The sequence below is a fragment of the Antrostomus carolinensis genome, unplaced genomic scaffold (assembly GCF_000700745.2).
Source record: "Antrostomus carolinensis isolate BGI_N321 unplaced genomic scaffold, ASM70074v2 scaffold2437, whole genome shotgun sequence".
NCBI lineage: Eukaryota > Metazoa > Chordata > Aves > Caprimulgiformes > Caprimulgidae > Antrostomus > Antrostomus carolinensis.
Genome location: NW_010329341.1, coordinates 69,638 through 97,512, shown reverse-complemented (window position 1 = coordinate 97,512; position 27,875 = coordinate 69,638). Strand labels below are relative to the sequence as shown.

Sequence of the window (27,875 nt, the reverse complement as noted above, 5' to 3'; positions counted from 1 at the left end):
GCGTCACAGTTTCAGGGGTGTCAGCTTCAAAGTTCAACACACAAAACAACACGAGGAAGGCTCTTCTGGTATCTACTGCAGCCAGAAGAAATAAATTGTTTTCCACTGATAAATACATGTGTATTTTTGTCAGGCTCTGGACTTCATTTGGTAACAGCCCAAAGATTTGAAGGTGGTCATGAAGGGACATTTTACACAATATCAGATTTTTATGTAATCAGACCTCTTCACTGAGGGGAAAAAAAAAAAAAAAAAATTAAAAAAAAAAGGAGGAGGGTTTTCTTGTTTATAAGAATCACAACAGTTTTCTACAAAGAGTGGTAGATCACGTGACTTACAGGGATCCTAATAGCATGTGACTAACAACTGATAAATTCATTTAGAGCATCACAAAAAATTATTTCAAAGTCACCATTAAATCACTTTCCCCAAGGTGTGAAATATGCACAGAAAGACTGAATGAGAATTTATAGTTTTACCTTTGGACCACACGGCAGTGAACTATTCATGCTTCTTCTCCCCAGCTGAAAGACCCATAGGCTTGGTCCAGCTCTTGAACTAGTTTTGTCTCCTACTCTACTAAAATTTACTAATCTTAGGTTTCCAATAGAAGCAGTGAACATGAAATAAAAATAATCCCTCATATTATAAGGGCCAAAACCATAGAAAATGACAGATATTTAGAAACTCTAAAATGGAGTCAGTATTTACTAGACAGTAAACGCAGGAAAAAAATAACACACTATGTTAAATAGACAAATTGAATTTTTCTCACATTTTATAGCTTCATTCCTATCAATTACCGTGTCAGCAAGTGAAAAATACATGGGTTGCTAGGGAGGGGAAGGAGGAATTGAATACACCTAAGTAGATCTGGAATCAAAACACTTAATCTGTGCGAACAGTAATTTTCACTATTAACATAAAGGAGAAAATAACCCTAGAACTGCAAATTGACTGGATTGGAGGGCAAATAATATCACTGAGATATTATAGAAGACATTTGCTTTGAAAATAAAGCTCTGCCACCAAAGTGTTTTATTCTATTACCTGTTTTTAATAATCTGTGCATTTTTAGAAAATATTCTGTATCTGCCCATGCATCTTGTTCTGAAGTCATGTAAATAATTTCACAAATTTGCACAATAGGAACCAATTACTTGATGCCATACACAATGGATTTAATAGAAGTTATAAATAAACATTTGTTATTTCAGAAGAATGTTTAGACATTTTCCAGTTTAATACTGAAGAAATAAAATTTTAATTCTGTTTGATATAAAAGTTGTTATTACAGCAGTGTAGGCCAAGACTCTCTTAAAAGAAACCTCTACTTGCTCTCACAGTAAAACAGAAAGAAGAAAATGTTTTTCCAAATATTAAAGTTATTGAAAGTCATACTACCAAAAATTAACAACTTTGTTGTGAATTATACCTTTATCTGCTACACAACTGAAAAGAAAATGAGATACAAAATCAACAGGAGAACAACATTTTGAAATTGTTCTTTAAAGGTCCCAGGATGCATGGAAAGTTTGTATAATATTTTAATTAGCCACTTTCTAATTAAATAGGATCAAATAACCTTTGGCTACAGTAATCACGGTGTTTCAGCAGTGTGAAAACTGAACCTAAAAGTAAGAGACAATCAGAGGGAAAGTAAATTCATACTTTAAGTTAGAATCAGTATTTAAGAACTGTAAAATAAATAATTCCATTACAATAGGAGATATATACACAATAGTAGTAGACGAATGTTAATACTATGTTGTCCATATCTCCTATGTTTTTAAAGAATCCATTAATTTCCTATTTTGAACCACAGTTCAGAACCATAGTTCTGAATAGGACACTATGAACTCTGATGTTCCCTGGCCAAAAATGTGCCAAGACCCACTAACATTTATAATGTGGATACTTAGCTTTATGGATACAAAAAGTTCCATCATCGAGTGCTATCATACTGTCTACATACCTGACAACTTTATGAGGACTGGCTCGGCCATGTTGAACTCAATTAGCTAAGACTGAAATATAAGGGCAATACATCAGCATATTTACCTAATTCACTACTCATCACTGAAGAGGAAACATTCAGCTAATAAATATGCTACTTCCTTATGGCTCTTTCAATAAGGAATCCCACTATTTTATGTTAAAGCTCTACTGCTTTAATTGTTACTATAATTATTTCTATGGTCTGATAATGTACACATTTATTGTAAATACTCAGCCTTATTTATTGCATAATGGAAACTGAGAATGTGGAGATTATATAAAATGAAGTTAATGAGAATTATAAGGGAACCAATGTCATATTGTAATGAAATTTTAACTTCAAAAACTTTCTACAGGTTCATTGCAAGACTCCAGTTTCAGAACAGCTACCACAGAATCATATGTCTATGAAGAATTCAGGACTCTTGCCCCAGATTTGCAGTCACACTAGTTGTATGCAATAATTTTACTACAGATATTCTCTTATTAATGCTGTGTGACCTTCCTTCATATGCAAACAAACTATTTTAGTGTTTCACACAAACAAGATGGTAAAAAGCAGACAAAACTCTTTGCTTGCTGATTCTATTGATGTAAATGCTTAAAGTTAACATACACTCAGGTAATTTGCAAACTCCAGATCCTTTCATAATTTCATTATTAGGAAACAAAGTTGGTCAGAAAAAGAAATCTGCTTATTCACAAAGCCTGCAAGTCATGTGGAACCACCTAAAACTGGAAAACAGGAAACACCTGGCAATAAATCTTTCTTTCTGGGTCAAAAATGAAATTCTAGCCACTTACAAGCCAAACTGTGGAGTGTCTGCAGTTCTTCTTTGTTCATACAGTCCAGATGAGATATAATTGTCCTTAGGAGAAATATGTCAAGAGAGCTATCCTTAAGAGGCAGCTCACAAATTGTTCATGTGTTTTACAATAGAATGTTATTACATTCAAAAGAAACAAAAAAAAGATACACTCAGTCTGTCCACTTTGGAAGTGGGCAGAGTGAAGTAAGGCCTTCTGCTTTGTCAGCTGTGTATCCTCTGTAAGTGCCCTGCTGTTTAATTTGCACACAAATTCAGCTCAAAAGCTAGATACGTAGGCAAACACATCCCTCTGCTACATGTCTCATGCTGGCTGGCTTCCAGTGGCTTCCTGTTCAACACTAAAGAGCAATCAATTCAACATCTTCAGAGATGTCCACACTTTCTCATTGCTACAGGGAGCACAAACACCCAGATGGGTCTCTGAATGAACTTCCTGCTGTCAATATTTTTTCATCACAAGGCAAAAACAATAACTCTATAAAACCAATCTGAATAAGGCAGAATTTAGGCACCTGTCCACATACAGATTACAATAGTTTATTCAAAAAGCTTTATATGTATATAGAACTTAAGTATCTGCTCAATATAAAGGCTTATTAGGGAGGAAGCTAGTGGGTTGTAAGTACTTAATTAGGTAGGCTAAAACACTGTATGAGAGCTATGGATTCAATTTTGCTAAATTCAAAATTAGGTAGAATTAAATGGGACTTAATATTGCCTAAAGATTTTAATTCCTCTCTCCTTTTTCCACAGTATAAAATGTTGTGAATCAAAAATTAGGATGCTATAAAATTATAGCACCTGCAAAGATAATATAGTCAACTTGATACTGTCAATTTATTAATTTATCACAATGTCTTCACACTTATATTCTTCATGTTGAAAAACTGCAAAATGCCTGGTGGGCTGTTCTGGTTATATGGAGAGACATTTATAACATTTTTTAAAAAGCTACCTCCTTCTTTTTCCAAAATAACACAACTATTCCCTATATTATTAGTAGTATTACTGTTATTTCTATTTATTATACTAAGATTTTATGGATCAGAACTGCTTATTGCTTCTGGAAAGTGAATAGAGCATTTGCATTTACAGCAATACAAATTATTAACATCATTCTAGGCAGAAAAACATAAAACACGATATTCCTTATTGCCCAGCTGAATTGCCCTTCTGAGATGTCTTAAAGTGAAAAGACATATTTGATTAGAATTGGCAGATCACATTTTCTATCGATAAACAAATCCAAAATACCTTATAATGAAAACATGCAACAATGTTGTCTTACATATTTTCCTTTGATATCTCAAATATGGACTCTCCTTACCTTCAGTTTCATCTTATTTAACTTCCAGTTCATGAGTTCATCTTAAATATGAATTATTAATGGCAGAAAAAAACATAGCAATCAGTTTCAGATTTTAGGAAACTTACCCTTCTCTGGAGATATTCGGAACCCACCTGAATGCAATCCTGTGAAATCTGCTCTATGTGTACCTGCTTTGGCAGGAGGGTTGGACTAGATGAATTTCAGAGGTCCCTTCCAACCCCTACCATTCTGTTGTTCCATGTGGTTCTATGGGTATGGATGTTTGTGCACGCATAAGTGTTTTCTGATAAAGTTCTGCATGCATTGAAGCCCAAATGGGATTAAGCACATTGATGATTATGATTAAGTAGGCTTAAATAATTCGTTGAATCAGTGTTTATCTCATTTTCAGACTCAGTATAATGAGTATTGGTAATAAAAGTTTTCAGTAAAATACAACAGCCAGACTTGACATTAAATCCAAGACACAATTTCTTTTGTACAGCAATAGAGGATTCATAGCTAGAGACATTCTTTTTAAATGTTTAGTTGTCAGTCAGGTCTTTTCTTCAGAAAGAAATTAGGTTCTACCAATTTTACAGACTTCTCCATGGACTTACTCTAAGAAGCCATGAATTTCCCCACTACTGAAAACAAGTTTAAAAAAAAAAATCATCCCTCACGGTTTTCAGTATCAGCTTGTCAGTGGTTCTCAAAGACATTTGTACTACCATTATATAAATATATATATATATAAAAGTAAAACCCAAAAGGGAAAAAAGTCGCTATGCTCAAAAAAGTCCCAAAATATCAAGTGCCTTTAAACAGCCCTTCACAGAACTGCAACCTTACCACAGCATGACTTAATGGCTAATCCATATAGTAAAACCATGTAGTAATCACAGTAATCGTCACCCAACTGATCTCTTAAATCCAGATATCTCAAATACCAGTCTTTTTGTCCGCAAACTTTTTCCCCTGTTACTATAACAGCAAAAACGAATACTAGTCATGTATGATGGCTTTTTTTTTCCCCACAAAATGTAACACTGAACAGTAAACCCCATTTGGTCAGACTAACCAGGAACTTCTACATAAGTTTTCAAGTTTTAATATACTGCTTTAATATTTCTGTTATGAAGCAGTTGAAATTCAAACATGAAGTTTTTAATACAAAGTTTAACTTCTTTCATGTACAAAACTATTTGCTATCCATTTGCTGTGCAATTCAAATTGATTTTTTTTTCCATTTTCCCATAATTTGTCAGGCAGTATTGAAAGCAAAAAACAGTCCCTGAAAATGTCTTCTGGTAACCACTAAATTTCAAACCACAAAATAACAAAATGTAACATACTTATACTATTTAAGATCATCTCAGTTGATCGCTGTGCCATATTTCAATTAGGAATGTGACAGTGTTCAACATTAATTTCTGCATAAATCTGAATATCTTTAATAGTAATTAAAGTTCATCTTGAAAAGCAGTATGATCATCAATATTTCAGATTATTTCTGACATATATCAACAACTACAGTATTGTTTGACACCTCTCTTTGTCTCATCCCATTTAATTTTGCTGTTTCAAGATCGCACCAATAGACAACACAGACCAGCAGTGCCCAGATTTACACAGTGCTGGACAGGGATAGCAATACTTTCACAACAGTAATTTACAAACAAGAAAAGTGAGTCAGTCTTACATTTTTAAAGAAGTTAGCTCATCTGAGGTCACATATCTAGAATTGTAAAGAGAATTATAGAATGTAGACATCTATATAATTAGAACTATATGCAAGAGATCTCTGGAAGTCATCTTATCTAAACTTTCAGCCAAAGCAGAGCTATCTTAACCATTAGGATGCTCTGGGCCTTGTCCAGTCAATTCTGAAAATACACAAGAATAAATGGATTATAACATGTCTGGTCATATTACATACCTATGTAGTGGTGTGTCTAGATTGTACGACTAGTACAGTAAAAATGCATTTGTCACAAGACATCTGAAGTAATGGGCAACTGTAAATTTACATTAAGAAGCTACATACTATATGCAAGAACAAAACGCTCACCTTCATTCTTTAAAACACAATCAGAAAACATAGCATAGCACTAAAATAAAACACTTTTTTTTTTTTCAATATACTTATTTGCCATCACTGTATGTACCCATACACCAGGGTATAATCATCACCTGCTGATTCTTTCTAGGCAGAATACATATTGCACTTTTCAGTAGCTGCTTCAGTGTGTGGGTGGCATGTTCCCGAAATTACCAATAAAACTCCAGCTTACTGCAGAAGAGACAAGATTACAAATTAAGTTTAACAGAAATATGTTTTCATTAGTAATATAGCTCTCCATGTCAACCACATTTAAGTAAACTCATCCTTTAATCTACTAAATTAAGAGGAGAAAAAAAATCATTTTTCACTGAAGTTCAGAAACTATAGGAAAATATTATAGATAATATAACATTCTTACTCTGGCTATTCATGTTTCAAGTATACTGTATGCCAAAATCTTCCTGGATAACAGTCATCTTTCCTGGAAAAGAATTCTCTCTTTACCATGTCTATATCAGCACCTGTCAAATCAGTGCATCAACAAACAAGGTAACAGGTTTCCTCCCCTGTAACATATAAATTAGATAATGTCACAAGGCTTTCTATTTCTAATTTTGGTGAACTTCAACATCATGTAATATTAGCCAAATCTGTTTCTTTACCAGTCTATTTTGAAATGTACTCCCACTGAACGCACTGAGAGGTAAAGTTGTTAAGTTGAAGAACAACACCATTTCTTGAGTTTAAGTTGTTAAAATAATTTAGCCAAGAGTGTTAAAAATATACTCTTGGTTTTTCACTGTTTTTATTAAAGAGCAAAGAATAAGTACTCCCTTTTTTATACTCCCTCCTCTGCGCCTCAGCCATTCAAAAAGTTACTATAACACTCACACTGAGCTTAAAATCTACAAAAATTTTTAGAGGCAACTGAAAATAGGAGTTCCTGGAATAATATGTTAAAATGAAAATAAATAACAAATTTACTAATATTAAAATTCTCCAGAAAGAGACAACATAGAGTCATGCTGTCTCTCTCCAGAGAGTATCAGTACAGAGATTTTTTTTTAGGAAGAGACTACATGAAAACTGAGTTACCTCCTTATTTAATTTCCACATTTGTCTCTCATGTATCCAGAACTGTCTCTCCAAGTGTAAACATAATTGCAACACAATAATTTCCAATGCCAGCCTTTCTGTAGAATAACCTTAACCTGATTCTACAATACAAACACAATCCAAAATTCCTTCCCATTAAAAATTGCTTTTTAAAATTATATAAAAGGAAGATTATATATGATGATGATCTTCTGGAAGTTGGACATGAAATACATAACTATTAACTGATGCATCAAACTCCAAGCTCTAAAGATTCCTATCATGGTCTATACTGATAAGGAAACAGCATTATATACAGTTTATCTCCTAAAAATGTAGTTAGGAGTCCACTACCTCTTCTCTCTCTCTAAATAAAAGACATTTTGTGGGAAATTTCTCTCCCACAGGAGAATCTGTGACAAAGTTGCTAGAGTTCCTACCTCTAGGAATCCTGGAGCTGTATAAGCAGAAGGCAGATCAGCCCTAAAAGTAAATGTGAAGGTCTCCCAAAAGTTCAGTGCTTCTAAAAAGATGAAAACCTGACATTAAGCTCAGAAACATAGTGCTGCTCTACATATTTAAGCAAACTTTCCATATCTGTCTATATTTTTGTAAATAGCCTTGTTTCCTGGCAACAGGAAAATGTGTACTTATGGCTTTTAAATTGAACTTCAGGTTTTCTGTAGCGACTGCACTGCTCTCTTTACAGATATTACTTTCATTTTTTAATAGTTGGACAAATGTGGTGTTCCTGGTCAGCCATCATGTCAAACATAGGGAATAACTGTCAGGATTTTTAAGTTACACATACAACACTTAATTCAGGTGATAGGAGGCTGCTGGATCAGCTTGACTGCACTAAATGGGACATAGCTAAACCTACCTTATCTCACAATTATTGTATATCACAATTGGGAATATATGCTGGCATGGTTGTCAAGATTAAGGTGTGCAAACTGTTTGCTTTAAACTGATAATACTGCTTTGATCACACAGGACTCTGCACCACCTATCTCTGTCATTGCAGACAGTCCGGTATTTATTTCTGTACATCAGGCTCTGTTTGTCCCTTAGTAGAGAAATATTCAAAGCACACTATCTCTGAAAAACAAAATGGAATGAAAACTGTAGTTTCATATATTTGGAGCGTGCTGCTTTATTGCAAAGAAAACATGAGTATGTATGTGGTTTAATTAACTTACACTGGACAACAGAAGATTAAGGGTAAGAAACAATTCTATTACTGGCACACAGGACTACTCTACACTTACTTACCACGGTCCTTACCCCTTCTTTACCTTGCACCCCTTAACCAATCAATAAAGTAAACAAATGCCGTTACCAAAGTGGCATTTGTTCAAATTGCTTCTTACTACTTTACCAAAAACTTATGTTCAGGCAAACTTACAGAGAGAGGAGCTATCGCTTGTTCCGTCATCAAAGTTTCTGCAACAAGGAGACTTTATGAGAAAAATGGCTGGAGTATTCCAGTACCTTTACCTCCTGACCTGAGCAGCTTAATACCCATTTCACACTTGAATGTAATGAGAGTGTAGAAGTTAAGGTTATGCCTTCCCCGTAAGGTAGGATTGAGAACCAGGAGTAGAAAAGGAACAGCACTTTGCATAGTCCAGGTCCTGCTGTTCCCAGTGTTGTTCCTGTACTTTGGTAGCACAGACCTGGACCATTATAAAACACACAAAGACAGATTTTTACAAACTCTATATGTTCTTGTAGCATGTAGCATTGGGAACCTTCAGGAAAGGATCTTGTGGTTTAATACTCTGTCTATAGCAATGCCAGCCAAGACTTGCAGATGAAATATGTTCACACACCTATATGGAGAACCAGTATATGAAGTGCATGCAAAGCAATTTAGCACATCAGTAAGTGTTCCTTCTTGGAATTGCTCTTCTTTTCTGCAATAACAGGTCAAATAGAAACCAGATTTCATATCAGCATCCAGTTTATGTATTTTATCACCTTTATCACCATCTGTCACAGCGCCGACTGCATCAACAGGTCTTAAAGTCCCTAAACAGCCTCATCTGGTGCCCCTACCCACACTTGTGCCCACAGGCCCAGCAGTCCCATTTCAGCTCAGCCCTGGGCCCTCAGTTCCTGCCCAAGACAGGCTGTGGAAGTGTCCATCTCCCCACACACTTCTATGCCCATGCCCGGCCCAGGACTCCAATAATGTGGACCCTGACTTGCAGACTGACTTTCCAGATTCACTCCAGACCTGTCTTAACACCATGGACATCCTGGTGATTGGCTCTTGATTCCTGATTAATCTCACCAGGCCTGATCCTGATCCCAACTTGTGGGCTGACTTTCTGGCTTGATATTGGACCTGCCCCAGCATCATCAACTTGCCTGATGTGTTGCACTCAGGGCTGCTCCCTCAGCCTGCCCTGCTCCCTCACAGGGGCAGTGGGACAAGCCATAGCTGGTGAGGACCTGCCCTGGCACCTTGGGGAACATCTGTGGCTCCTGATGCCCTTGCCCCTAGGGAGTCACCTCAGTGCACCCTGATAATATGCACATACTAAAACATTTTCCTTTGAATAACGCAGCATATTCCAAATGTGTTAAACTAGTTTTCATTCTAACTTATCTTTTAACCAATGTGCACTGAATGTTTCTCTGTCAAGGAGCGCATTGTGGTGTAGCTCATCTGTATACATATAAGAAAACTCAGAAAACTCAGGTTTTGATTGTGCTAGGGCAACTTGGGACCATCTTTTTTATCTCAGCATCTCTCAAAGTTCTCTTAAGGACTTTGTCTTGATGTTAGTTTGCATTAAAACAAGGTAGATCAAAATGCCCCTAAACTTTTGTGAACTATCTAGATAGAAGCACACCGCCTTTCTTGAGAATTTGTGATCTTTCCACCCCTATAAAACATGTCACTTCCTTATTGGATGAGGTTTCTTCCAGAATACGGTGGAAACAGCTAGCTACGTTTTGGGGGATTGTTTAATTTTCAATATAGACTGGTAGAAGTGCCTGTCTTGCACAAAAATAATAGATAAATTAGAGCACTCACAGGAGATTTGATTAAGTTCCAGGGATGGATTTTTTTCTGTTTTAGAGATCCACATCCACAGGCTCTATCTATTACTAGATTATAAGCTTGTCTGATATGGGGGATATGGCGGTACTTTCAAACCTTTTACTATGCTGAAAAAAAGTTTGATACGAGTTGAAATTTGACCAGATGAAAAAGCAGCACCCAAAAATGACCATAGCTCTGTAGTCTTCTGCTTATGGCACTCCACATAAACTGTTGTAAACATATACAAACATAGCAAGGACCAGAATCCAAACTCCCTTTACCAAAAATATGAAGAGATGAATCCTTACTCAACCTAAATTTGCTGTTGTTGCTTTTGTGAGGACAGAAACTTAACTCCGTTCACTGACTAACCAAAGGCAATTTGGAATAGCAAAGTGCCTGAACCAAAACAAGAGAACAAGGACAGATAGACTGGCATGGAGAAGATATGCACTGGAAAGGAGCAGATTGGGATGAGAAGCTTGTTGAAACTCAGCCTGGGAAGAAAAATCAGCTGAAGGTTTGATATCAGAGGAGTCGGTCTCCCACTACAACCACAGATGTGATACAAGTTGAAAAAAAAGGACTTGTGGCACATGTACTTGATAAGTGAAGGTCTGACCACTAGCACAGCTGTAGCTGTGATCTACAGTTACATTGTCACTGTCACTACAATTTACAAACTGCAAACTATGTGTTTACGATCTGACTCTGGCTAGCACTTCAGCAGGTTTGCAGTCAAGATCAGTCACTGCCCTGAAGCCTCTTCACTGCTATCATTATCTGTGCTGTGATTCCTCCAAGAAGAGCATAAACAAACATGTAGTGTCAACCCAATTATCTGCAGAACTCTGTCCTGGCAGCCTGTGTTTCTTTGGAAACACTCATAACTGTAACTGCCTTTGTACATATGAAGTTGATAATGCTATTTCTACCTCTGAACTTTCCCACTTTGTATTTAGCTGAATTACCAATCTCTTGACTAATTCCTCATTTAAGATGGTCAATAATAATAACACTACAATGCTTCCAGCTTTTTTATCACTAGCAGGCATTGCTAAAAAATATTTTTAAGGATCATATCTCAGTTTTCTTTCCAGTACTTACCTACAGCACAGAGAGATATCTCCAGCTAAATATTATACTTTGTCACATAATTCCTATTTTTGTGGCTACTCTGAAATAAAGCTATATATGCAATATCATATTATTTTACTCTGGCTCATGGACAGGAAAAATGTTCATTAGTATCAGATTTTTGATGGCAAGAAACACAACCACTAAAACATTAAAAATCTTGGTAGTTATTGTAGGAAGATTTTTCCAAGAGGGGCTAGTACTATCATACCATCAAAGCCTTGTCTCAGTTTAACAGACATGTCATTGAAGAGTAAACTGTTTCCAATGAAGCCTGAAATGCTAGAATTTGAGAGTGTTGTAGAAGCACTTTTGGGGTTTTAAATATTTGAAATTTTTCAAAACTGATTTTGTTGTGCTGATATTTAAGATATTAGAAATTATAGAACCTGTAGAGGATAGTTATTCAGTTATATAGGTGGAAAAAAACAGTTTTTCTTTTGTACTGACTGACAGCCAGAAAATACAGAATCTGGAATTTCCTAAGAAAGTTTTTTTCAGATATAAAATACTCATTTGTGGAAATAAATATTTTTCACAAAAATGTGCATCAGTTTTGCCAAGGATAGAATTTCTGCCCAAAAAGAAAGACTAATTTCAGAAAAAAGGAATAGCCCAACATTAAGCATAAATCATAACCTACAAATGGAATTCACTCTCTGCTAAAATAAGAAGAGACATTTAAATTTCTGTCTCTCAAAATCCAGCTGGGTATCCTTGCTGTCTGGCATTTTTTGGTGGGGTGGGGGCGAAACTGGTTGTTAGTTCCATTCTGATGTAGCATCGGACACTTCCTAAAACCTTGAAATTTTTACAAGACACAGATTTTTCCATCAGGCTCTTCCAGGACTTCACCTACTGTGAGACTGTAAAAAAGCTGCCTATTCTGAGAATACCTGCTGCATTAGGTTTTAAATTATATCTGCAGAACAATTTACACAGAACTTTCTATGACAGCCCTTTCTAAAATGACACTTCCCAGCACAGTACAGACAGAAATTACATACTGCATGTCAGAAGTACCTCCAGCCAAGCCTTTTTCCATAATTGTAATAAAGAAATCAAGTTTGTCTAGGAGATAACCACTCTTTTCTTTGGCATATTGAAAGTGGTTAGCTCATTAGGTCACAGGCAGGCACTGTAATAGTTTCAACTAAAATTCACTTTCAATTTATCATTGCACCTCTGACTGTTTATATAAACCAAGAATCAATCTTTATGTTTGTTCTCCTTTGATGTGTAAACATAGTATATTTATATAACTGTAAAATCTATTTTTAACTAGAAGTGAACTGGAAAAATGAATTCATCATTTGTGTTAAGAGTAATTGATAGACCCTTTTCCCTATTTTGGGATCTTTAGTGGAGTATGGATTTTAAGACATGATGTCAAGTACTCTTATTTCTTCAAGATGAAGTCTGTATTTTCTAATATGCTAGTGAACTGACATGAGTATCATAAACACATTTTTGTACTTTCACCTAAAACATCCTGTTGCAGATTATATCTATCATAATTTGTCAGACCAATTCAAGATATTGGTCTTAATCTAAACATTGAAATAAATAATTTTTGTTGTCGATCCCTTAGAACACGATGTTCTCTGCTGCATTCTGAAGTAAATGTGAATGATCTAACAGATTAGCTGACGACTTGAAAGATTGCATACAGTGATGACAACACTTTATAAACTGAATTTACTGGTTTATCATTTGAAGACTTTTCACTACTTAATTTCTTTCCTTTCTTCCATAAAAAGAAAAATAGAAAAAAAATCAAAACTATCTCTGCTTTGATTTTCATGGAAAGAAACAATCTAGAAAGAAAATCTGTCTTTTCATGAATTAACCTAGTAGAAATATATTCTTTTTTGTACCCACAATTAAAAATCTTATTAGTTCTCAGAGCAAGAAAGGTGAGATATTGTAAGGCTGATTTTTAAATTTAAGTACAATGATAAGTGTCACTGTCTTAAAACTTACATCATTCGTGAAATTAATCTCTCCTTATAAAAAGAAAAGAGATATCAACTAACCAAACTAATTTTATTCTATTTTCCAAATGCATCTCTCAATTTTATAACACACTTTACATATATCTTACATTTTAAAAAAAGACTGAAAAAAAAAGTTTTTTTAAAATTAAGAAGTGACTCCAAAATGGCATATATGTTAATCAAAGGAATGTTTAAAAATAACTAAGCTATTGGTGATACATATTTAAGTAAGAAAAATTCCCCTTAAGAAATATTTTTTGAAACAAATTCTTAAAAATGAGGAATTAGTAACCATAGCATTCTTATTGTAAATCAAGATAATTCTGACAGCTCTGTACCTTGCCAAATGCCTAAAATGATAGATAGAAAGTGAAGTAGAAAACAGCTACTGAAAGGAGAAAGGAATATAAAAGCTCCTTCTAAAAAGATAGGGCAGTACTCATTGTTATTCAAGCACATAAGTTGCCATATCCTGTTTCTATTGACTGCAGTGGAAGCTTTAGCATTGACTTTAAACAGGTGCAAGTCCCACGAGACTCAAGGGAATAAAACGTACAGTCACGGTATGAAAGCAACAGTGTATAAAGTGTGGTGAGACAGGATATGTAATTCCAATCTGGTAGACAAGAATCTGACAAAGCTATTTAAATGCAGTGCCAAGTAAGGATGCAACTGAAAAAACAGACATTTCTAAGCAGAAGTTTGGCAGGCCTCCATTCAATGCTACAAGAAAAGCACAGGAAAAATGTTACAGAAATGTGAGTGCTAAGTTATAGTGGGGGGAGAAAACAAGGGAGACCCAGAAGCAGCAATAAGCGTCATCCTGTTCTGTAGCAATACAATATCACTTGTTGAGGACACAGCTGCTGGCATGCCTTGGTAGATGATGCAGACTGGTCTACTCTGAGAATTGGGACTTAGACCCAAGTATATTACCCATTTTTATTTATTCTCCTCTGTATTATCACAAGCATTGAAAATGTTTGGGGACTTTTTTTTTAATTTACATAATCTTCAAAGAGGTCTTATACTATACTCTTACGTCAGTTGAGTTATGCATGATGTTCTCAATTAATTCTATAAAGAAAGTAGCTGAGATATCATTATATTAATTAGAAGTTGTTAAATATAGAGTACTTATCCCAAAGGAAACTATGTGACTTCAAAATTTATTTACAGACTGGATCAGAAGAGAAAGCTGTGCAATACAAAAACTGTCTAAAATGGGGGTAATAAGCATCAAACATTCTCAATATTAAACTCATCTAGAAGATTATTACAGCAGGATGACCAAACACTCACATTTAATTTTAAAGCCTGATTTTAAGGTAAAAACAAAGACTAAAGGTAAAAACTATGAAGGAAACAAGGCAAGACTAGAAATTAATGTAGGAGTTAAGACAGAGAAGAGATTAAGCAGCTCTTCTGTAGTTAATGTTTTATGATGAAAAGGTAAACAATACCTGTGCAAGCATAGGAAATCCAAGGTTCCTGCATCCATTACAAGGTGTCAATGCCTCCCACAAACCTGAAGGACCACAAGTATTTTCACCTGCATCATCATCTTCCTCCTCTCTTGATGATAAACATGTTGAAGAAGGTCTCTGCGCATAAAGAAACAGCACTTTCAAATTAAAGACAGCAATATATTGTAAAGAAACATTTTATTTAAAAGAACTTCAAGGATACCCATTTATAAATTATAAAAGATAAACTATTTTAATAGAAAGTAACTACTCAACTGCCAATCTGCTGTATGAAAATCACAATTCTAAGGAAGGTATATATTGACAGTTTCCATTTATGTTATTTTGCTACACAGGATAGTCGACTTCAACTGCATGAACTGTAGTTGCAACTTTTATTGATTTCTGGAGAAGGAGGCAAGTTAAGCCAGTAATGAATGATTTTTAAAATCTTATGTTAAAAAAAAAATTATGAGAACAACAACAAAAAAGTAGATTTTACTCACACCTTAATTCTTTGTCCATATTTAAATTGGAATATGTAATAGCTGTTCTAGCCTGCTTGACATTTTTTTGTGCAAGCTACCTGATATTCAGATACTAAATGGTGTCTTTAGTAATGCTTGTCTTAAACAATCTTTCAGAAGTTGCTGGATTTTTGCCTGACCAACATAATGCTGTTTGAGACAAAGGCCCGCCACATATATTAATGTGGTAACATTAGCTCTAAAGCACTGCTATGAGTAACCACTTAACTGCAGATTATTTTAGCCAATAGAATAAAGAAACACATGGAGTCTGCTGCAAGAAAGGGAATGCAGAAGTAAAGGAAAAGTAAGGGGCAAAAAGAAGCGGAGAAGCAGCAGCAGTTCTGAAGATGTACACAAACTGATGGATACTGTAAGAGAAGCAAAGGCACCGCACAGACAGGTACTAACTCAAATTGTGTAACATCTGAGAATCACTTAATTTTTGACTCTTGTGCTAACTTCTTATACACAGGCTTGGGAAGGAGCGGCTGGAACATTGCCCAGCAGAAAAGGACGTGGGGGTGTTGGTCAACAGCCGGCTGAACATGAGCCAGCAGTGTGCCCAGGTGGCCAAGGCAGCCAATGGCATCAAAGAGTGTGGCCAGCAGGAGTAGGGAAGTGCTTGTGACCCTGTACTCAGCACTGGTGAGGCCACACCTAGAGTACTGTGTTCAGCTTTGGGCCCCTCACTACAAGAAGGACAATGAGTTGCTGGAACATGTGCAAAGAAGGTTTAATGAAGCTGGTGATGGGCCTGGAGAACAAGTCTTATGAGAAGCAGCTGAGGAAACTGGGATTGTTTAGTCTGGAGAAGATGCTGAGGGGAGCCCTTATTGCTCTCTACAACTACCTGGAAGGAGGTTGTAGTGAGGTGGGTGTTGGTCTGTTCTCCCAAATAACAAGTGATAGGACAAGAGGGAACAGCCTTAAGTTGTGCCAGGGGAGGTTTACTTTTTATTTTAGAAGTCAATTCCTAAAACATTCTTAGCATGATATTTCAGGAGGTTAGTTTGACAATCAAGTGGTACCACAGAATGTGTTTCCATAGCAACCAATATTCTTACACAGATTATTTAAAGGATTGGGTTAACTGCAGAGGGGTTATACAGGACTATTATTGCTATGTATTTGCACAGACAAAGGAAGCAGACTACAGATCCTTCTCTTCTATTTATTATGTCATCTTCCATGGTGGTTGCACTACATTTATACTTTAAACCTCTGACTTGTTGTACCAGAGAATGAAGTGCTTCTTGCCCCCTGGAGCAAAAAGCAAAGAACTGCAGGAAAACAGGTAACACACATTTGCTGTGACCTTACAAACCAATATAAGTGAATGAAGACAAAAGTCACACAAAAAAGTCTAGCCAATGCATTTCCTAAACGTAAAAAATACACACATGTAATATCAGCAAGAAATTTTTAACAGAACTAAAGGAAGATGAATAATGAAATTCAATACATTTGACTCATTCAAGGGAGAACGTGTGAGTATTTAGCCATTACAGGAACAGAGTAGAAAAAAGTCATAGCAAAAATGTTACCGAATAATGGAAAAAATACACAAGCAGAATGAAAGAGAGTTGTATTATTTCCATTAGATTGATTTTATATAAATAGCCTAAGATAGAGTGGAGATCACACAAATTTAAATTAATGTTGTCAATATGAATTAGAAGAAGCAGGACATATTATATAGGCAGATCTCCTGCTGATTCAAAAAAGGACCAGTTGATGTCAGAGTTGATTAGACACACTATTGGAATAAATTGACTAGTCCTCTTATACAACAAGACAATCCAGGTATGAATTACATGATACAGACTAATTCACAGACTACTGCAGACTAGAGTTGGCTCTTTTTATACTTAATGACTGATTTCTGTCTTCTTGCCCAGATTCTTGCTACTAATAAAGCACTAAGAAGGAAGCATTAAGAGAAATGTCTGTGAAGGGTCAAGAAATAGTTCATGTTATCACCTTTCTCACCCACTCCTGCTGCCAGAAGCCCAGTTCTTCCCAGACAACAAGCACCAAGAGGTAAGTGGGAGCTGATGCAGGAAGAGAACTGTATTTGCAAATCTGCAATCAATCCATAGACCTCAGACTGTCACACAAGCCCATAAAACTCCCAACTCAGATCACCCACTTTCCTGCTATTCTCTCTCAGCCATCATTCCTTTCCCAGAACTCCTTAATTTAATTTTGCCTCCTCAGAGTTCCTTTGGACATGAAAATCTAATTCTGCATGTGCTGCTGGGAAGCCTTGAAATAGCCCTGTGGGGAGAGTTTTAGTGAAACTAAAGTTATTTATGCCCACTTCTCAAAAAAAAGAAATAAATAAATAGAGAGAAAGAAATTTCTGTCACCTAAAGGAAAATAGACACAATTGAGAACCTTTTATTCATGCCAGGTTGGAGACCAAAAAGAAAATGTAGATGTAGTTAGAATATACCACTTAGATCATAGTTGCTCAATTAATTGAATTTGACATTCTGAAGTGGTGAAGTCAAACTATAACACTAAGCTTCAAAAAGGCCAACTCTGCCTAAGCTAGAAGACACATGAGTATAAGCATCATATATCCTCAAGCAAAACAGACAGAAAACCTTAAAAGGTAATAGATATCATGTGCAAAAAAGGAAAAATTGTTAGGGAAACCACAAGACATTGATACAGAATAAAATATTTCATAAAAGTTCTGTTTTTTACTGGAACACTGAACTAAGTATTAAAAATTGCTTATAGCAGTAAGAGACTAACAATATAATTCCCATATACATAAAAAAGAAAGAATAATAATATAGTAATAAAGGAGTAGTAAGATCTAGCATAAGGACATTTGACCATTACAATTAGTGGCAAGTTTTCCTCAGACTCTACTGAGCCTGACACATTGCCTCTGATTTTCACATCTGATGAGCATGTACACTATACTTTTGAAAATTTAAGTATGGAGGTCTTCCTCTTTGTGTCTGTCTACACAAAAGGCAAAATTTGCCCAGTAGAACATTAGAGTGAAGGATACTTTATTCTGTAAACAGTCTATTTATTCCCCCAGTATATGTACGTACATCAGATTTGCTGTCACAATAACTTATATTTATCATAATAACTCCTAACACAATAATTCTCTCCTGATCTAAGAGAGTAATCCAGTATTCAGCAACAGACAGAATGATGAGTACAGACAAAAAAACCTAGAAAAATTCTGTTCCACTCTTAAAAGTCAACAGGAAAAGAAAAATAGAGTACCTTTAAATCTTGCCTAGTTCACAGCTCAAGAAGCTTTATGCTATATATAAAACATACATAAAGTTTTGGCCTTCCTTTTTATAGATGTCAATGATTTCCTGACTACCATATGGCCCCATTATCTAGACATGCTTTCTTTATGAATACAAGTCATACAAACCCCCTTATTTCCTTTTACTCCCTCTGTTTCTCGTTGTCTAATATTCTAATTTTACATTATACTAAGAACTAAGATAAGGAAACCGTTCCTGAGTATCCTCTATAAATTAGGATGAGCAGGTTGCTCTCTGCTGCTGCTGTTGCCAGCAGCTGTGGCAGCCAAGCCAGGGACAGCAGAGCTGGGATAGTGTTCCTGTGCTCTCAGCACTCCCCCTGCTGCTGCCCAGGCTGCTCCCAGAGGAAAACGCCTGATAGATGCAGAATAAGAAAAAGCAGCCTTGGGGCACGAAATGTAACACCACTTGTTACCATTTTTCCACAGCAGGACCCCTACATTAACCCAATGTACCTTTCTGGGATTCATTAAGGATCCTGACAAGGAGAATCCCTGTGTACAAGACACATGCTATGTCTTACAGATGAACGACAGTGAAACGTTTTGGTGGCCTGGGCACACCTTTCCCACATGCCTCAATGCAGCCTTCTCCCTGCTTAGTGTTTTTCCATTTCCCATCCTAATTATCTTGTCCTTCACCTTTGGTTGCAGATGAGCAGTGTTTCTTTAACAAATATGTTCCTAGCTTACATTTCTTTCATCATTTCATTTGCTATGACCCTGGTTAGTGTGATTGTGCCTCCTTTAATCAGCAATGGAATACCAGGAGAACAAGGATTGTATGTACCTAAGGCAGCTGAACAATGGAGAAGTGTATTCTATACCTGCCTCTGCCATAGTCTCTGTGGGATGCTGGGCATGTCATTTAAACTTCTCCAAGACGGTCACTTAGTTTGTATTCCTTCCTGGCTAGATTGAAATTATGAAAGCAAGTTTGCAGAAGTACCAAGCTACATGAGGAAGAAGCATGAGACACACTGTGACCATTTTCAGTGGTATGTGAGACTAAGTGCTCTGAAAATCCAAGCTCTAGCCATCCCAGAGAGGGAGAATCTTGACCTCTACACCAGTACACATCAGTCAAGCTGCATGTGATACTATTTACTGACTGGGGCTCCATAAAAAAAAACAAACAAACAAAACCCACCACTTTTCTGAAGCAGCCACATGCTCTGAGCTCAAGCACAAGTAACATCTGAATCTGGTAAGAAATTACTGTAACTTGGAGGCAGCAGAGTCATGATAACTGACTATATATAACAACAGTAAAATGTATCAACTTTAGGCAAACATGATTAATTCACATACGTGATGATAAGTACATGAATTTGTAGTTACTGCCCCTCAGTGGGCAAGTGCTGTTGACACCTATCATAATGAGCACCCCAGAAATTAACCATTCTGTCTTCAGAGCAGGAACTGATAGTATGCAGTAAATTCATCTTAGAACTAGATAGCAAGCACAATGTACACCAAATAAGATCAAAATTATAAGTAATAATTAGATTATAAAATGAAAGAGTACATCTAAATGCGTGTTCAAAGCAGGGCCATCATTTCAATTTTTTCTAATTCATCCTTGCATGTAACAAATAGTTACAATTAAGACAGTTCTGAATCTTTGCACTACTCTTGTGAAAGGATGCATAAATACATATGATACAAAAGTTTTACGATTTAAAAACCTAACAAGCTATTAATTAATCAGGAAATACCAGGACATAAACTAAAAAGGATACTTTTTCTTCCATCCATAAAGGAATTAGTGTTTTTCAAGACTTAAGATAGCTTTTCATTTGCTAACAAACAACCATAAAAGAAAAATGGGCTCATCAGTGGAGTGTCATCTATTCTTAAAAAGGTTGATCTTGGCTAATTGATCTTTCACTAAACATAAAAGCTTTGAACCATGTGGTAATCTTGATATCAAGTGTATTTAATCTATATATAAAAGCCACTACTAAAACACTCATATTTAGTGATCTGATATTTGGTGTATATATCTTAAGTGCAAAGCAAAAGACATCTCAATGTATTTCATTAAGAATCTTGACTCTTTTCTAACTCCTGTTTAACTTTGCCATGTGGGTGAAGATTTTCAAATGACAGAAAATTCAAGAATTCAATAAATTGAAAAATTGCCAAGAATGGGACACTGAGAGCTTTTAGTAATGGTAATTTAACCATAATAAGACAGTATTTGTTAAGAATTATGTAGTAGATGGAGCCTATAGGATTTTCATGTTTAAGTATCTTAGGAAGCATATACTGCATTGGTTTTTCAGTGTGAAATTAATGGGATGAAGTATTAGCTGCTTGAAGCTGCAATATGCACTGCCCTGATTCAAGAAAGCACTTAAAACATCATTCTTTTAAACTACTTGAACTGTTTGAAAGTTAAGCATTTAATCTGGGCTATTAATTTAATCTATGGATTAAACTGGTTGTCTTTAACACATGGAAATGTAGGCACTTCCACAATTTATTTAATCCATCCTAACATGGGTGACTGGGACAGGTTTGTGTTGACTTCCAAATTAATTTCTCCCTCTTAACATTAGGTAAAATAAGGTAAACCTGTCTTTCAAGTGCTTGTCTAACTTTCAGCATGTACTCAATACTGATAAATCAGACTATTTGCACACTTAGTATCAATTTCAAATACTTAATATCAAACCACTTCAAGTGCTTTGCTTGACCAAGGAAAAAGAACTTAGCACAATGAAGCATAAAGCCCCAAGACAGAATTCAACTCAGCAAGTCATATATAGACTACAACACACTCTGTGCTACAGAAATGTATTTCTAGTGATGCCTTTCTATCCCACAGGCATAGAGTAGATTTTACCCCAGTTGGTATGTAGGAAGGGTATACACAAATGTAGGCTATGAAAAATGCAGGAATTTGGTAACAATTTTTTTCCGTAGTGAAGTTTAAGCACATGAATAAATCCAATTAAGTTAATGGGATTTCTCATGTTAATGACAAGCTTATGTGTCTCCCTGAATCAATACGCACATGACTCATTCCAAAATGTGACTCACTGTGAAAAATTCATGTACCAGTTGAAAAAGAAGAGACTGGTAATGAAAGATATAAGAGCCTGCAGAAAAGCAAAATCAAGTGTTAATATTTTTGGAAATATTAAATAGAATTAACAGCTTAAACATACTAGTCTTTCCATAAAGGAAAAAAAACCCTCAAAATAAAGACCAGCATTTTTTGGCTTTTAAACAGAAAGAAAATGCTGCTTGAAGAATAACTACAGAGGTATCTGCATTTAACATCCCTATACTATCTCAATGTTATCATATAACATTTGAAAACCTCAGTGCAATGTAATTGGAAAGCAAATCAGCTGTAAAACATGTATTTTTCTTTTTTAAAGTTGTGAAAGAGAGGGAGGATAAGTGGGTGGCAGAATGATGAAACTTATAGAAAATACATTATTTGTCATGAAATAAAGCAGAAGGAACAGAAATTAAAGTGGGGGGAGGGAAATCAGGTGCTAAATGAGTAGGTAGAAGTCACCACTTTATTACTCCTCCAGTGCAGTTTTTTATTTAGCATACATATTCTCAGTAAAAGCGTGTTACTGAAAATGCAGTTATGATTCTATTAAGTTGCTGTTGGCTTAATGAAGGACATAAAAGAAAATTATACCTGAATAGACAAAGCCAATCTAAAGAGGAACTATATACAGCACTGAGTCAGTCATCTGATGAATGCTGGTTAAGAGTGGATAATCAAAAGGAGCTTGAAGAATGTTTATACTAGATTATCTACAGAACCATCAGTAACAAACCACTAGTAGTTTGCCATATTGTCACCTAAGTACTAAATATAAAAACAATGCAGTAGAATTGCTGGCAATCACTTGACACATCTTGACAAGCAAGTCAGTGTGCTACAGAAGTCGAAGGCCTAACTGGAAAAGGTCAGTCAAATAGCAGTCTACGTTTTGATCTCAGTAAAACATGCATGACCTCAGACTCTTCTAGAGGTAGTAAAATAAAAAAACAATCACACAAACACCCCCCCATAAGAGATGCAGAATACTATCAACTGGACAACAGCACTCAATGAAGCCTGATTTACATGACAGCCTCATTTACATGAAAGAAGAAGAATTCAAAATCATCTTCACTAGGAAGGCAAAGGTTTTTCTACAGCTGGTAGGAAAATCCGGCAGTGTGAAGCTCACATGCTGCATGCTGTTGCTTTTTCCTGTCTTCTATAATTAAAACAGTGACTTCACTGCAATCACCTCCATAAGCAGTACTACCAGAAGATTTAAGACAGTGGTGGCACTTCCTGTGCTAGCTCATCTGTACCATCTGCCTGTGGTAGAGTCAACATAGCACGTACAGATCTACGGCAATACAATAACACCTTTATGTTGTTTTCCAGATCTACTCCTAGGTAGCTGAAGAGCTAATTAATTTATTTCTTCAGACAGTCATCATACAGTGTCTTAAAGGTTCTGTAAAATTCAGATAAACAAGTCAGTAGCATGCCTTCATTTATAACTCCTGTGTAACGCTATATTTCTTATGAATTATCTATGGCTAAATAAGTGATCTGTTAAAATTATTGAGATTCCTTAAAGGAAACATCGCTTTGGACAGAGACAAGGGCAAGGTAATAAACATTCCAATATTCAAAAGGAGGAATCAACTGTTAATAATTAAAAGACTGACCAGCACAGGAATAAAACATTTTTAAATTTTAATATTATTTTTGTCTAAGAATGACAGGCAGTGCTGAGGCTGCTTCTTTGCAGCCTGTGAACAGTTCATATTTGAGAGATATTGAGCAGAGCACCAATAACAACAGAAATAATAGCAGTATTATTAATAGAAATGGCTCAATCTCAAATAACTACTGAAGCAAAAAAAATTGAAGAGCCTCTTCTGAGATTTTTCCCTCATGGCACTAAATTGAAACTTATAATACGTTTAGGAAGCACAGATGCCAAGAGAAAAGAAAATAGATGATCAAAAATGGTGTAAAGCATTCAACTCTTACATGCCTCTAGAAAAGTAAAGAAACTGGTATAAAAACAGATGCATGTATGGTCAAGTAACTTTGGTTTCTGCTTCTAATCTCAATTTAAAAACTTATACCACTGAATGCAGTCAAGGGTTTCAGTATATAGTGAAGTTACATCAAAGCTAAGGGGTGCATTTATAGCACACTTGTCCTATATTAATTCTATAGGCAAACATTTCTAATGAAAAGTAAATATTAGGCACTTGCCTCTTAAATCTGAATTACTCCTGATCTTTTATTTTATAGAGGTATGAGAATCTGGTCCAATATATTTTTCTGCTATTCATTTTCTATTTGCTGAGCTTATTCACAGGGACTGAAAAAATCTGCCAACAGAATGCAATGAAACTATCATGAGTGATCAGCTACTTCAAGAGTTAAGGACAAAAATACCTAATCTTTTTTATATGTCAATTATAAAATAAATGTGCTTATTGCCATTAGGATACAATAAAAATGAAATTGAGCAAGTATTCCAAACAAGTTGCCCAATTATATAATTTCAGCTGCTAAACAATTTTAAAGTGTTCTTTTCTATTAGCTTATCGTGGGTGGTTATTTCACCCTGTGAAATATGGTAGAATATGTACCATTAGCATTACCTCTATACTTCCTATTAAGAAGTAAAGAAGGGAAACTGGGACTATAGCTGCTAAGAGAATACCTACTTACTCAACTTCAGAAGAAACATAGACTACAATATAGTGAAACCATTCATTTAAACTTATCTCCACTCCTTAAAGGATCCTGTAGGGGTTCACATAGCTCTGATGGATTTGTAGGCTCCATCTTCTGTTTAAACCATAGGGAAAAAACTGTGCTGCTCCCCTCATTACAGAAACCAACTGAGAGACATACCTATATGGTTCTTAATCTTCTCATGCATTTCCTATCAGATGGTGATCGTCAGGCTTTAATATCAGTTCCAAGCTTAATGACTTTACTCTTATACTAATAGACATGAAATAAGTGTTGATTTTACACATATACAAGAGATATTTAAGGTATTTTTTTTCCTGCTACTGTTTGTATCCTGTTGTGTAGGTAGAACTCATTCACTCTACATTTACTATGTATTAAAAAACAAACCTGCATTGGTACCCACTGACAACAGTGATAAAGTACTAGAAATATTGCAGAAATACCTTATTCTGTAACATGCAGGAATATAAAACCAAAAAAATTCTAGAATTATGTACAACAATAAGATTGAAGGAGAGAAAAGAGTACATTTTAAAGCATTCTTTCTTCTTCTTTCCTCATTAAATTAGTTATCTTTCCCCTAGGTTAAATATCTACATATGAGTGTGAAAAAAATCTCCCACATATCCAAGATCAGGCTTTTTACATACTATCAAAACTAATTTTTCAAAAGAGCAAAAATATAGTTTTGGAAATTAAAATCTAATTGTACTTAAATGTTAAAGTCCTTTATATTCCTTATAAATCTTGTACATCATTACATACTCTATTGCTCAAATGCAATAAATCAAATAGATTACTAAAGTTTTACAAACATTTCTCAAGCCTTATAACACTGCCACTCTACTGCAGGGACTTTTGGATCTTGATTAAGTTGCCTTTACACTGAGGACCAGTGTCTATCTTTGGACACCCTAGCCAGCCTCTAACTGCTACTCCAGAAAACCGTGACTTTCCAAGTTCGTTGTCACATCTGCCAGCCCTATGTAGGTGTCTCAGCTGCTGATCAGAATGGCCCTAGGTGTTTATACAACTGTTTGGATGGCTTACGGTGGGATTCAGCTGCTAAGCACAGGCATCTAGTATCATTTCAGATACTACAGGGTAGCTGTTTACCCTTAATCACTGCTCCTGAAGGCATGACTAAGCTCACATTAGCCCCAGGCAAAAGGTGTCTTGTGCATCCATGGTGACTTGAGACACCTAATGCTGACAGCTGGAACCAACCTTTGGAATTTCAGCATCACTACTGGTGATGCTCTGATCAAATAGGGAGCAAATTAATTTTGAGAGAACCGAGGAAGATCATGATGAAAAGAAATTATTGTTCTCTTGTGAGGGAGAAGTTGCAAACCTGACTCTGGCTGAAACACTGAAGAAAAGTCCGAGGAGAGGAGAAACCAAGAGAAGTGCAGGGGAGGAGCCTATAATAGCTTTTTGGCAGACATCTAGGGAAGGTCATAGCTTGAGGGAAACATCTCTGATGACCAATATCCTCATAATAGCAGAAGTCATCATTCTTCCTGATGATTTGGTTTCGTAATATGACAAAGAGAGCTGAGGTTAATACTGCAAAATCACCTGTCTGGGTGGAAATCTCATGCTTTATGTTCTCTTTTTGTTCTTCAGAAGTGACTGAAATTCTCTCAGAAGATCACAAAGGAAGGTGGAGACTGCAGCTTAAAAATGGACATCACATTGTATGCTATTGCATACTCACAGGATGATGGACACTGAGGGTATGGGAGGAATAGAAGAGAGAAATGTTCTGCTATGCAAGCCTGGCAATGGGGTCTAAAATGGCACAGGCAGCACAGGGATGTTGTGGGTTTTTGTTGTGGGTTTTTTTGTTTTGTTTTGTTGGGGTTTTTTTTGTTTTTTTTTAAAAAGCATAAATAGGGATGAAAAGGAAGGTACTCTAAAGCACTGAATAACACACACAAAAAGATATTTAATTAAAGCAAATATACTTCACATTGGGAAGATGATCTCGAGACCAGTTCTGATAGAGTCCTCTGACCCTGGCTAATCCTGTTGAGATTAGTAGATTTCTTTGGTATTCATCTAAATATAATGAAACAGAGGTTAGTCTTCAAATTACATATGTGCTCAGTACTACAACATATGACAGGATCTGAACTGAAATGATCCTTGTGAAGAAACACAAAAATCTGCTGTGGGTAATTTAACAAAACATAGCTGTCCAACAGGATTCTTGAGTAGATAAAATCTTATTAATCATTTACAGAGCACTCCAAATTCACATACAGCTTTATAGCCATAAAGACAAACAAGCTCTTTGATTCAAAAAGCTTATAATTACTTTATATGGAAAAAATGCTACAGCCATATCCGAGATCCTTATGTAAAAGAGATTTAGCTAAAATGAAAGAGTCCACAGCAGAGCAAGTCCAAAGCATTGCAAGATTTACATACAAAATAAAATTGAAAATGCTAGGATTGGTTAGTCAGGAAAAAGAAAGCTTTAAGAAAGAACAAGCCTAAGGTATTGTAAGTTATGGAGGGTGTCCATAAACTATTTGTTCTCTTCTACTCCGTCAGACTTTACTATATAAGAATAAATGGAAGCATATACTCAGCAAATAAAAGAAATGCCTGTACATACAGCACATGTTCTGCAAAACACAGTAATACAGGATCACTGCAGTAAACGATGTGACAGACCAGAGCAAAAGGATTATTTAGGATTCATCGGTGCAAGCTAAACACATAACAGCATTCAGAGAGATTCATTTGTCTGTAAGCTATTTTCCTGCAAGTATCTGATAGCCAAGGAATTTGCCACACACATACATAATTGGACAGACTGGCTAAATATTCCAGAAAGTCATTCTAGTGGAAAAGGAGTAGGTACTTTTTAAGACAGAGTGGATGAACTGGTGGCTTGACCAGCACCTTCCCCAAGTTATACTTTATGTAGTTTAAATCATACTAAGTGTTGTCATGTTTCAGGATTTTACATTCCTAAATAAGGTCTGACTATTTGACAGAGTACACCTATGGAGCACTCTGGAGAATTGTCTAGCAATAGTTCTACCAGAAATCACAGCAGTAGGAAGCTGCAGGCTAATTTAGTTGGCTGGGAAGCATGCCACCAGGCAAATTATCCTGCGCAGAGTTCCACATGGCTGCTGTTAGAATCCCTCTGACAGAAATCTTTACAACACTGTATTGAAGCATAGTATAATCTATAGATAAAAACAAACAAACAAACAACAACACACAAACCAAAAAATCCACACACAACAACAACCTATTTTAATAACTATAGAACATAGGTTAGGAAAGAATACATTAAAAATGT

The 27,875-nt window shown here is 35.7% G+C and overlaps 1 protein-coding gene across 1 annotated transcript in view; it reads right to left on the bottom strand.

Annotated features, from left to right (window-relative positions):
• Window positions 1-27,875, bottom strand: part of LOC104528488 (ankyrin repeat and sterile alpha motif domain-containing protein 1B) — a gene marked incomplete at both ends in the record, with an annotated part of 211,366 nt that overhangs the window by 139,222 nt on the left and 44,269 nt on the right. Inside the window, one exon of the mRNA XM_029086091.1 lies at window positions 14,953-15,093. Coding sequence (XP_028941924.1) covers window positions 14,953-15,093 — 141 coding nt within the window. The remainder of the gene's footprint in view (window positions 1-14,952; window positions 15,094-27,875) is intronic.